The sequence below is a fragment of the Globicephala melas genome, chromosome 12, assembly GCF_963455315.2.
Source record: "Globicephala melas chromosome 12, mGloMel1.2, whole genome shotgun sequence".
NCBI lineage: Eukaryota > Metazoa > Chordata > Mammalia > Artiodactyla > Delphinidae > Globicephala > Globicephala melas.
Window position 1 is genome coordinate 55,867,879 of NC_083325.1, and position 13,745 is coordinate 55,881,623.

Here is a 13,745-nt window from a genome sequence, read left to right on the forward strand (position 1 = left end):
AGAACCTGTTTGTTACACATTCCTGGACGTGGCAGACAACACTCGGGAGCAGGCAAGGGCAGAGAAGCCCTGCCTACGGGATCAGCCCCCAGAATTCCTGGGCTTACATACCATCCAGGCCATTGTGATGACTGTAGTTTCTTTTCCCCAAAATGCTCAGAGACGTGTGATTCGGGGTGGTGAGCATCCGCTTGGTAGCTGGGGTTTGTAGGCTTGGTGTAGATCGAATTACATTAGGTTTCTTCGAAGGATGGATCTCTGACAGGGGGAAGAAAGGTTTCTCAACTCAGAACATGGTATTAAAAATCTGTGTGCACTTACATCGGCTAATAGGCACACATCTTATTCTTATTTCTTAATGAGCTAAGAGCCAGTTCCTTATGAACCAGCTTATTTTCCCAAGTACTTGCATAATGAATCAACTTCAAGTGCTGTTACCATGGCTTTATTTATCAAAAGGGAGCTGGTTCTGCCCCTGCTAGCTGAAGCTCTGAGCTTCACGTTGTTGAGTACAAGAAAAAAAAAAAAGAAAAAAGCCACTTCAGAAGGTCACTTAAACATGAGATTTATGAGGGGAATAAGGCATCTGACTCTTCAAGGAATTAGAAATTCAAAGGCTATCTGGAGAGGTAGCCTTAAAGAAAACTACCCTTGTGCTCCATCAAACCAGGAACATAGATAGCATGTAGCACATCTGGTGTGTGAGAGCTTTCTGAAAAAACAGGATTCCTCCTCTGGCTCTGCAACTAGGATACAGGACCAGGGTCAATCATTGCCAGCGAAAAACAATTTGATATAGATGAAATCTGACACCAAACTCCAAATACTAGAGTTAAGAAGTAGCAGACGATGGGACTTCGCTGGTGGTCCAGTGATTTAAGACTCTGCACTTCCACTGCTGGGCCGTGGGTTTGATCCCTGGTCAGGGAACTAAGGTCCCGCGTGGCATGGCCAAAAAAAAAAAAAAAGCAGAAGAAGAAAACTTTGACAGAGGATATATCACAAAACTGTAATATGCATATGGTACATGTGTGTTTATGTGAAGTATGTGGTTGTCAGTAGATGGACAGAAATTGCAACACTGTAGCAATTGGATTTAAGGACCTCAGTCTACCAGGCAACCTCTTCTCTAAAGCTAAACCTGCTCACTGATTCTGAGTCACTACCCAACATGCCAATCATGTACAAGCCACCCTGTCTTCCCAGGTGAGGGCCAGGAGATCAGCCTTATTTACTGAAATTTAGGAAGGGCTGTTAGGAGTATTGGTCTGGTCAAAATCCTACACTTGCTGAAATTTAGGAATGGATCAGGTACTAACCAAAATACAGTGATTTTTTTTTCAACATGGTATTGAAGGTTTGCCAACCTCATATTTCATCACAACCTCCATACGCTATGCTCCATCAGGACCAGAAAACCTGCCTTCCTTGATCCGATTTTCAAGCACCTTTGTTCATCTAGTTCTCGTGGCCTCATAAGGGGAAAAACATTCTATCTATTCAAATACTACCTATTTTTCAAGCTTGAGATCAACTATTACTTTCTTCACATAAGTTGCCCTAACTCCCATCAGAAATAACTATCCCTTCCTCCAAGTGCCCAATGCTTATTACCTGTAATTCGTTTATAGGATCTAATCCTTTGCTCAATTGTTCTTACCTGTGTGCCTTCCCTGCTAGTTGAAGATTTTTGAGGGCAAGGTTGTATTCATCTTGGTGTTCCCCAAATCACTTAGTGAAGTGTCTTGTACATAGTAAATACTCAGAAATATGTTATATAGGGAAGTGGTTCAGTTAGTAAGGACAGCACTGCTTTGGGCTTATCTGGTAGAGACAAACCAATTTGCCCATAGCAGGAACACATAATTACCTATGGAAATGCTGACTAATATGCAATTATATTCTATTTTTTATGATCATAAACTTTCCCTTGCAAGGTGGGAGGGGCTTCTACAATTAGGCCCTGCAAGGGAACACAGATAGCAAACTTCAAGGATTTGATCACCATGAGCTAGGTCGTGCCTGTGATAACCATGTGATATTTTGGGGGGCTATCAAAGCAACTCTTTAGGCCCTGAGGAATAAAACAGGAAAAAAGGTGGCAAAATAACATCAAAGAAGGAGCTATGCACTTCTGACTCCTAGGATGCTCTGATGAGGACCAGATAATATACCAACTTTAAGGCTACACTTTGATTTTTAAAAGACTGGATGTCTTAAGTCTGAACGCTTCACAAATATAAATCTTTCTTTTTTTAAAAGACTGGATGTCTTAAGTCTGAACACTTCACAAATATAAATCTTTCACAAATATAAGTAATAAGGTTCAATGCAACTCTGAGAACATACTTCACTTTTACTGAGAAGATGAAAAAGCAAGAATATCAGAAGCATAAAAACATGCCATTATAGCTTCTAGGTATAGTAGGAACCATTTTAGCAGTCATTATTTTGTAAATTATTTATCTTAAAACTTTCCAAAAAAAAAGGTTATTGCCTAGTAATTTTATACTATTCCTAATTATATTTCAAAATGTAAATGGAACCATCATGTTTGGCTACTTCCAAGTTAAATAACATGATAAAAACCAGAAAGCAATACTAATGCTTTCCTTTCAAGTAACCTTAATTGGCACATTAAAACTATAAATATTGTTTAAAGGTGGGTTAAAAGCCAGTTTTATCTGTTTTTTTTTTTTTAAAAAGTAAATAAACCAATCTTTCTCTATTTAAGGGGAGGGGTGAGGTGGGTTTGAAATAGTGGAAGGATCTAAATAAAAATATTAAGAATATTCATTGTTAATTTTATAATAACCTAGAATGGTGACAGATGGTAATTAGAATTATCACGGTGATCATCCTGTAATGTGTACAAACGGCAGATCACTATGTGGTGATCCTGAAACTAATATAACATTGTAAGTCAATTATACTTCAGTTAAAAAAAAAAATTCATCCTCTAATAATTTAGTGATTCTTATTTTCCTCTTTTTGCTTAATCTGTATTTATATCCATAAATATACATTACATTTTTATTCAATGATATTTTCAGAAAAAGTAAACCTATCTATATCTCTGTATGTTTTGTGTGTTTTGGTAATAAAAATAAGTTTCTGAAATAAAATAAATTGACTATATATATGAAGGTATCCAATTGCAGCTACTTGAAAGGCTTGCATTTAATTTAGGTATGTCAATTTTGAATAGCCGATTATAAGATACAGAAATTGTTGAGTTTTTCTTCTGTTAGGAAATACCCACCTAAATACCCAATGATACATGCCAAAGGTTTCCTAGTGCTTTTGCTTTTCAGTGGACTTCCAGATAGGTCCGCACGTCTGTCTGCATCTGAGGAGAAAGAGAAACACGGAGACAACCAATGAGGCTGATTTCTCTGCCTATGCTACATACACCGCAGAAATAAAACGTGCAAGTGGAAAACAGTGCAAAAAATCTGCCAGATTCCTCCATAATTTCCTTTGGGGCTTAAGAAAACCGTTTTCAGTTCTGGTTCAAATTACTGAATGGGATTTTACCTGGAGAATACTCACTTTAAAGTCCCTTATGAATGTAGCTAACACACATCTTACATGCACATGCTTTCTTTCTGTGCATGCTCATCTGTAAAATAGCCATGGCATTTCTACATTATAGTAGAAAAGCTTCCATAAAGTATGAGGTGTTATCAGTCCTAATGGAGGATAAATCTGGCATGGAAGACAAAAATGACAAAGGCAACACACTTGACCATCCCTGACCTAGATGGAGTGGGTCTCTATGGAGGAGTCTTCACCTATCGCGATTAAATTCAATTCCATTAGATTAGAGCTTCCCAAAAGTAAAAATGGGTCATTTGGTTTTATCACTAGTATTCTATCCTTCATATCCTACTATGATGTCATTAGTGCTGAGATTTAAAAGGTTACCTGTATGCAGACAGGTATTTCATCCAATAGTCAGAATAGTAAAGTACTGTGATGGATGTTAGTTCATAGAGGTCACATCACATTCCTCATACCCTACCATAAAACAGTTCAGAGAAAAATAAAGCACACAACACAAACACTCTCTGCGTTTTAATTTTTAGGCTCTCATTAGATGGAAGAGTAGATGTGAAACATGGCTGCCTCTCATACCAAAGAGTTAAGCAGTGGAGTCTGAAGCAACAAAAACAATGTGTATTGAAATGTTTTTTAAATTTGCAGATACTGTCATAAAGCTTAACAGAGTAGCTTTAGCAGATATGATTCTGCTATGTTTATGCCTTTTCCCACCTTCACATTTTTGACAAAAATGTCCTATAGATTTTCTGTGGCTGAGACCACATTTCTAGGCCTACATACAGGAAATTTTCTTTGACATCCACAGGGATTCTCTGCACTATTAGCGTTAAAATGTATAATTCAATCTGGAACCTCAAATGATTTAAAATTAAAAATTAACTTTTTCATTAGCTCTAGCCCTCTCAACAAGGAAACTCTTTTCCAATAACTATTAAACAGGAAAAGGTGGGAAAGCAGCATTTAAAAATATTGAAATAGACAAAGCACAAACTGCAGACAGCCTGGAATCTGAATATATATCCCAAGCACTGGCTAATTACTATGCAACCACTTGACAACTATAAATGGTCCAGTTTCTTTTCCTCCTACTCAGCTGATTTCCTTTGAGCAAAAAAAAATTACTAAGCTATTATGAAGCTTTTCACCTGTTACTGAATAATAGTGAAGATACAGTCAGAAATATAATAAGCGTATTTTGGAGGAGTAATCTAAACAAACATTAAAAAGCAGCCCAAACCCTGCAAGGATCAAACATCTGTCAAATCACTGTGTGCTAACAGTAATAATTCCTTCCTAATATTACTAATTCACCAAAAATTCAAGTTCTGCTTAGGAAGAGGACAAGAGAAGAAATTTATTTTCTATTAATAAAATAAAGCTTGAATGAATCATCTTAGAATTTGCTCAATGTTTTGGACAAAAACCATTACTGTATTACTAGTAGTAAGATTAACTTTGCTCTTTATTCCAGTCTATAAGGCCCAAAGGAAACCTGCCAATGTGACTTCAAGTGATGAACTCCCACATGACTGTCACCTTGACAATAATCAACATACCCATCAAAGGAGTCACCAACACAATACCCACAGACATTTCACTTTATATTAATCAGCTTTTAATTTCTCACTAAATTAGTAGGATTAATTATGTAATGTTCCAAGTGAGAATTTACAGAGCACCTGAGTGGGAGATCAAAGCTTTTTAGAAGGATCCATATTTCATCAATCTTCATTATATTTTATAGGAAGTAGTTGGTGGCAAGAACTATCAGTCTCAACTGTGAATAAATTAGGATGAAAGGTGGGTGCTAAGACTACCGCATGACTGTTTAACATAAAAATTGCATCCATTCATTGATTATACCGAATATAAATAGAAAAAAATAGTTTCTGTCCGGAAGAAATGATCATAAACATAGATGATCAGGTCCACATTTGAGTTGCTTAAAAAGAATCCTGGTCTGTACTCAAGACCAGGCCAGTGGTACCTTGCTCTCAAATTATTCATCTAACTATATTTAAAGAGATAATTAATTAGTACCCATTAAAAGCACACAGGTAAAGAAAGCAACCTGAGAAATGCCCGAAGAAACCAGAAGGAATCAAAATCTGGCCAGAGGGAGAGCATTTTCACCTCACTCAAATGGCTTGACTGAGCACGAGGCATATTTCGCTGGCCTCCTAGAGGATGAGCTATACCTCCCTGAGGTAAACCTGGAAAAAGTTATCTTTTTTTTGCAACTCATGGCTATCTTTCTAAAATGTTTTGGAAATATTAGAAGGGAAAATAAAACAGAAAATTTGCAGAAAGTACATACTGAATTAAAATTCACAAAAATATCTCACATGGGTCTTCAAAACTGCTATCAAAGTAAAACCATCCATAGAATTTTCTTACAGGAATTATAAAGGCATTTCTAAACAAGACATAAAACGCATGTGCCATTAAAAAAATTTTTTTAAAAAGATAAATTCAGCTACTTAAAAAAATCTGCTTGGCAAATACGTCAACAAAATCAAAGACAAAATGGGGGAAATATTTGCATTACAGATCAAGAGCTAACTTCCTTAAAATATAAAAAGTTCCCATGAGTCAGTAAGACTTTTAATAGAAAACAGGCCAGGGGCAAAAACAGTTGACAAAAAGGGAAATACAAATGGTTGTCAAATATATGCAAAATTTTCCACCTCATTCAAAATGAGAAATGCAAGCTAATATAACTTACATGTCACCTGTCAACTAGTTAAGGGTTTCAGAGATGGATAACACTGCTGGCAAGGTTCTAGAGAAACAGGCACTCTCTAGACACTGGTGGGAGTGTAAATCATAGTTTTTCTGAGGGCAACTGGGCAGCAACTATCAAAATTCAGAATGGAAGTTGCTTGACACAGATGTTTTACTCAGGGATTTAACCTGTAAGCAGCTACATGCACATTTCACACATCATTTTTTTTTTCTGCGGTACGTGGGCCTCTCACTGTTTTGGCCTCTCCCGTTGCGGAGCACAGGCTCCGGACGCGCAGGCTCAGCGGCCATGGCTCACGGGCCTAGCCACTCCGCGGCATGTGATATCTTCCCGGACTGGGGCACGAACCGTTGTCCCCTGCGTCGGCAGGCGGACTCTCAACCACTGCGCCACCAGGGAAGCCCCATACATCAGTCTTAAATGATATCTGTATATTTGTTGCAACACTACTTGTAACAGAAAGGGATTGGAAACAACCTAATTTTTTTTTAAGTAGGAGAAGTACTGGCTCAAGTACAAAATAGACTATTATGCAGCTGATAAAAAAAGGAGGTGGGACTTCCCTGGCAGTCCAGTGGTTAAGACTGCACTTCCAATGCAGGGAGCACAGGTTCAATCCCTGGTTGGGGAACTAAGATCCTGCATGCCACATGGCCAAAAATAAATAAATACACTTTAAAGAAAAAAGAAAGAAAATCACCCCCCACACACACAAAAAAGAGGATGTAGTTCTCAATGTACTGGTATGGCCTCCAAGATATGTTAAGTAAAAAAGGCAAGGTGCAGAACAATGTAGACATTAACATCTGTACAAAAACAAAAAATACACCTACTTAGTTTCTTAGAGATACACAGGATGTCTCTGGATACTTCAGACACTGATGACAATGGTTACCTCTAAAAGAGGTAGGAACGGGAATGGCGTTAAGATCTGTAACTACTTTCGTACCTTTAAAAAAATTTTAAGTATCCAAAGACAAATTTTTATTAAAATAATAAACTACCAAAATAAACAAGCCAAAACTGTTCTCCTAATGTTAGAACTTAAAATTTCACAAAACTTTATACAATTATTAACAGTAACTTTCACTGAGAAACCTCTAGAAATCTCATAAAATATATAACAAGTTTCTTCTTCTGAATATGGGCCCTTGGGATAATACTTCTGAAGTTGATTTAGCATCTTCAAACAGAAAAAAAGGGCTCCACGTATCCCTTGAAAACATTCATACTGGGAAATGGTGCTGTCATTCAAGTCTCGTGTGTTATCAACCCAGAAAATACTTAATTATCCATGCAAGCTACAGATGGGGCAGTTAAGTCATTTGGATCCATTTCTCTGGGGACTTTTGCCTCATCTCTGAAAGGCTGCTAATATACTACTTCTACTTAACCTTAGTCTCTGGATCCTGAGTCTCAAATAGAAGCCCTGTGCTCATCAGGTGTTGGGTGATTTTACAGATCTTTGACAAGTCAGTCATCCAGTAACTCAGTGGTAAAGTCTCATGATAGTAACAAAGGAGGAAAACCATCATCATTATATTATGGCTTTTTTTAATGAGGGGAGGGGTGTCAAGGGGAAGCAGGGGCAGGCTGTCTGAAACTTGATGCTGTTACAACCATGCAGTTGGTCTGCAAATCTTGTCAAGGACATCGTACTTTTCTTTATGCAACGTTTTGGGTTTTGGTCTAGCAATCCATTTTTCTTAAGCACTACCTACACGGTAGAACTGGCTCAGGCACTGTACTGATGTTAGCAATTTTTCGCATGGACTTACATATTTACATACAAAGGTATACCATTCAAACAAATAGGTATTTGGGATTTGGTTTTAACAGTCATTTTTTACATCTATATCTATAAAACACATGTTGGTCATAGTGTATAGTTATTTCAAGTTTTAAAAAAAATTTTAATAGGAAATATATTCCCATGACTTTTTAATAGGAAATATATTCCTATGACTCAAAATCGAAAAGTTTCGAAGGATGAATAGTGGTAAGTCTCCTTCCCACCCTTTTCCCTCAGCCTCCCAGTTTCCCTTCCCAAAGGTATTACTTCTTACATTTTCCTGCGATGCTTTATGGACATGCAAAGATTCCCCTGCTCACTATACTGCATTCCTTAACACCAGTTTCTTAGTGAAAATAAAGGCCAGAGAGCACTGCTGTAACAAATTAAAAAAAAAAAAAAACTTCCTCTAAACAAGGATTAACTTGTAAGTCGAGATCTGAAAGTTATGACTGCTCTCCCCCATGTAACTGAGAATTTATCTCCTCAGTTCCCCACTTCTTCACTCTTCTGTAGTCTGATACCCCATCAACTCTGGCTGTGATACTGGCTGTGGTGTTGCTGCCAAGGCCAGGAGCCATGGAAGGGGTCAACTTCTATACTTCTTATAAGAGGAAGATTCCCAAGTTCACAGGCAAAACTAGTTTCCTTTTCCAATATTATAAAGAATTATTCTAAATGCATTAATTGGAGCTCTTGATCCATCAATATCTTTAGAATTACAAACTTTCACCTGATCTCAAAGTCATTCACCATCACGGAGGTTGTTAACTTTTTGGGGGAGGGACAGGGTCACCACTGCCTTTGAGAAACCAAGGAAAGCTTACCAAAAAAACCAAAAAAACAAATACAGCTTTAACCTCCCCCTGGACCATAAACATGGTTGCATACAGACATCGGGTTATTAACACCTAATCTTGCTAACAAGCCAAGATCAAGGAATCTGCTAAAGAGGTTGTGACAAGGTACGAATATAAGAAGGGAGAAGATAATGCAAGAAGCAATTAGATGCTAGGAAAAGAGTTCATTAGCTGCTTGCTGGGTGAGGGGACTGGGACTGAGTAGGTGGCTGCTGAAACTTTATAGTTTTAAATTTCGAGGTAAAATTATTCTGAGAATCTGATTCTATGTGTAACTTGACCAATGAAGCTAAATACAAAATAAAATATGCTCCTTGACTCTCATCACAACAAAGGAGTCTGTTCTTTTATTACCATTATTATTATAGATATATGTTTGTAGAAATAAAATACAGGTAATTTAATCTCGACTCTTTTATAGTAGCATGGCCTTTTAACTGAGAAAAATTAAAATAAGGTGACACAAAAACATACTTCATTGAAGAATCATCAAAATAAAGACAATGTGCAAATTAACTGAGAAATTAACAGAAGCTTAATGAGAAACAGAAGCTTCCTCAGAAGCCAATTTAGTTGGTGATAGTTTCTTTTCCACTCATAGCAACAAAGATGATCCTGGAGCCTGGCCAATTTTAATGGAAGAATTTCATTCACTTTCTTTCTCATGTGTTTTTTATTTTTTATATTTAATAAATTATATATAAACGTATATGTTTTAAATCAGCTAAGCCGTATATTCATGGACATAAATATTTTCTAGTTCCTTAAAATGGTAAGAAAGTGATAACATAAATCCATGAACTCAGAAATGCTAGCACAAAACCTCAATATACATGCCTAAGTTCTCACATATACATGAGTTTCATGTAGCTAAGTTTCCCCTCCATGGGACGCAGAGATTACTTCCAATTTCTACTCACTTTACAAAGCACTTTTCTTCTTCTCATAAAGCTTTTACCTGTAAGTTTTAAAGCCTTTCAACTGTTCTGTTGAAAATTATCTTTAGGAACAAAAAACACTTTTCAATCATCACTCCTTTTACAGATACCCTCTTTAAATCAAAATGGAACATCTCATAATAAGAAATTTCTTATCTCACAGATAGAGTTATCTACTGAATGTCTTTAAGATTTCCTACCTGTTAAGCCAGACAGCAAGTTTTCTCATCCCATAGGGAAAAAAAGTTTCATGGCTCTAACATGCTAAACAGGAATGTAACTAAAAGTAGCAAGACTTAGAATCAGAGTTCACACACAAATTATGGACACATTTAGGGGTACATGGTAATAACAGAACAACCTGCAATTCATCGGTACATATGACCTTTGTTCTAACAACAACAAAAAAACATAAGCAAGACTGAATGTGTTGATAATGAGTAATAAAGTCATGTAAATGTTATGTAGTAATGTATATGGTATATGATTATGAAATGGAAACCAAACTGGACAAATAGAAAGAATGCTCAACCACAAATTCAGACACTAGCTTGTAAAAATTAAATGTGTTTTTCAGAAAATTCACCCAAAAAACTTTAAAATTCATTTATAATTTGCTAAATCTTCTAATTTGTTATGAAACACTGTGAATTTCCAGAATATTGTATGATAATTGTAAAAGGTTTGTGGGAAATTGAGAAGTTTACAAAGACATACAATTTCTCATTAGTGTAAATTGGCAAATTTTATTCTACCTTATAGGTAAAAATCCCTCTTCAATAAGGGCTTTCAGGTAATTCCATCACAAAACCCCACTGGATAGGATCACCTCCCACCAATCTTTTGCTGAGCACTGCTTTCTCATAAAGACTGCAGAAGTTTCAATGTTTTCAGGTTGGCATTATACAAATGGCAGCAGACAAAACAATGTTAAAAAAAAATAAACCAAATAAAAGGCTGTACACAAGAACTTATGTTTATTGCAAACAAAAACAAAAAGAGAGAGAGAGGGAAAGAGAGGAAATGGTCAGAAGCACAACATATAAGGTTAAGAATTTAAAAGCATCTTACATTCTGCCCTAATGGCAGCATAATTAATAGGAACAAACGGCCGTCTTGCTGCCTGCCGCAGCCGGAGGGTATTTTTGCAGACCTGACGAGCAAATTTTGTGAAATATGTAGTGTGAAGGAAGAAAGCTTGACGGGTCTTCACTGCAGACTTTGGGCTCCCAGTGTTTCGGACCGGCATCCCCTGCATGGCCTGGCGAGACATGTGACTTCGAACTCGAGGGTCCTATAAAATCAGACACCAACAAACACGTAAAGAACATACTTGTCAAAATATAATACTCCTCCCGGAGATGGAAACAACCTAAGTGTCCATCATCGGATGAATGGATAAAGAAGATGTGGCACATATATACAATGGAATATTACTCAGCCATAAAAAGAAACAAAATTTGTGATGAGGTGGACAGACCTAGAGTCTGTCATACAGAGTGAAGTAAGTCAGAAAGAGAAAGACAAATACCATATGCTAACACATATATATGGAATTTAAGAAAAAAAATGTCATGAAGAACCTAGGGGTAAGACAAGAATAAAGACACAGACCTACTAGAGAATGGACTTGAGGATATGGGGAGGGGGAAGGGTAAGCTGTGACAAAGCGAGAGAGAGGCATGGACATATATACACTACCAAACGTAAGGTAGATAGCTAGTGGGAAGCAGCCGCATAGCACAGGGAGATCAGCTCGGTGCTTTGTGACCACCTAGAGGGGTGGGATAGGGAGGGTGGGAGGGAGGGAGATGCAAGAGGGAAGAGATATGGGAACATATGTATATGTATAACTGATTCACTTTGTTATAAAGCAGAAACTAACACATGATTGTAAAGCAATTATACTCCAATAAAGATGTAAAACAAAAAAAAAGAATACATTTTTAGGGAAGCATAAAAAAAAAAAACTCCTTGCATCCTGTTCAAAGAAAAGCGCAGTTTTTAAGTCTTTCACTGAAGAATCTATAACTTATTACGGGGGAGAGAATTTAAAAGTACGTACTTTGGAGTAGGAGGTGGGGAGTAGAGAAGGAAACTGGGTGGAAGTAAGGGTGTCTGTGATCCTATATATTTTTTCTCCTAAATTGACCTTAACAATCCAAAATCACATTCACAACAGTAAAAAATTGCCAGAGGAGAGACTATTTTTTAAAAAAAAAATATCGAAGGGGGTCCTTAAATCTTGCTAGCTCTCAAAAAAGAACAACCTCCCTCTGGTAGACATAGGTGCTTGATACCTGCCATCTATGAGAATTTTACCAAAATCATATTTTAACTGTTGTTCACCTCAAGATTGAGCCCATGCCTTCTTGTCCCTCCTACGATAGCCCAGGGACAGAAAGAATGCTCAGTTTGTATTTATTACTTTATGCAATAAAACACATTTTCAACAGTACCGAAAGGTTGCAAACTGTTTCCAAAAAAGCCATTAAAACCAGTATTTAATTTGTAAGCTCTCTACTCATGCTAACACCTCCCACACACATTGTTCTTCTTTTGAGTAATCTCTCAAGACCGATACTTTGAATACCTGAAAAGATTGGATTTGTCCCTGCCCCTATCTCCATACCCACCCTCAACGTTTCAGTACTACATTTAGCTATAATAGCTTTGTTTGTTTTTAACTTATCCTATACTGTACTTCTGTTTCCAAGGAATGATCCAGGCGCTGAAAAACACTACATTTCTCAACACTAAAAAGACTATTGCTTGTGTACCTCTGTAGCTGGGCTGGGAGGTAACTTCTCCTCTTCCGACTGGGTGGGCATTTTTAGGCCTCCGTATTTTTTCCAATAGAGCCAACAGGTTGCACATAACCTACACTGCATATTAGGTGGGCCCCAAGAATACCACTGATGAGACTGTGTAGCTAAAGACGGAGGAAAAATAAGAAAAAACAAAGAATGCAACATAACTTGTAATATCAATACACATATGGTCAAATATTTAAAAAATATTCCAAAGCCATCTTTAGTTTACAATGTTATTTTTCTTCTTCCAGTTTACCCGACAAACAGGAAAGTCTAATACATGTATGTATTTTTCAAGTGAGAATTCATTAAACCATTTATTTCTATAGATATCAAGTGCCTGTGGCCCTTACTAAGAGGGGCCATTAGGTGAAGAGCCCTATATTATACATTGTGCTGCTGAAGGAGTTTTTGTTGGTTCATTAAAAACATTTTGTACAATATTAAATATTAAAAATATTGTGTAAATTTCTAGAAATAAGTTATCAGAAAGGTATTATTAAACTAAATCCAGGTTTTCAAACCTGTGGTTCAGAAACTACCTCAGGCTTTAAAGTGCTTAGAGGGACCCCTCAGATAAAGGTAGAAGTCTGGCAGAAACAGGTATCTGTTTTCCATTCCTTTATTTTAATCAATAGATAAAATAATTATTTTACTCTCTCTCTTTAAAAACAGAATCCTTTTCCAGACTGTAAGTCCCTGTCAACTGAGCATGCGTAGCCAAGATCACGGCATGCTTAAGACCTGAGAGCTCGACTGATTCATTCCTGAGCAAAACACTACACACCTGTGTTGTTTTGCTCTGAAGTTTAAAATACTGCCATATAACATTTAAAGTATTCCCACAATGGATCTGAAGTTTAAGACAGAAAACACTGATGATGAACACTAAGTTAATAAGGTACATAAAATTATGATTCTGTAAGTTTGCCTAGGAATATCCTTCCCTTGATCTGTAAGTTACCTTTATCAGCTCAAAACGTTCAAACAGCACATCAGGGTGTCAACTAACACTTCATAAACCAATGTCAA

General features: G+C 36.9%; 1 protein-coding gene across 7 annotated transcripts in view; it reads right to left on the reverse strand.

Annotated features, from left to right (window-relative positions):
* MTA3 (metastasis associated 1 family member 3) overlaps window positions 1-13,745 on the reverse strand; it is a 178,928-nt gene that overhangs the window by 30,770 nt on the left and 134,413 nt on the right. For all 7 annotated transcript variants that reach the window (XR_004039867.2, XM_060309941.1, XM_030857819.2 and 4 more), the window contains exons 13-16: window positions 12,681-12,832; window positions 10,972-11,194; window positions 3,263-3,349; window positions 112-258 (exon numbers count right to left, since the gene is read on the reverse strand). Coding sequence is in view for 6 of the 7 variants with exons in the window: in XM_060309941.1 (XP_060165924.1) it covers window positions 112-258; window positions 3,263-3,349; window positions 10,972-11,194; window positions 12,681-12,832 (609 nt within the window). In the remaining variant the exon portion in view is untranslated. The remainder of the gene's footprint in view (window positions 1-111; window positions 259-3,262; window positions 3,350-10,971; window positions 11,195-12,680; window positions 12,833-13,745) is intronic.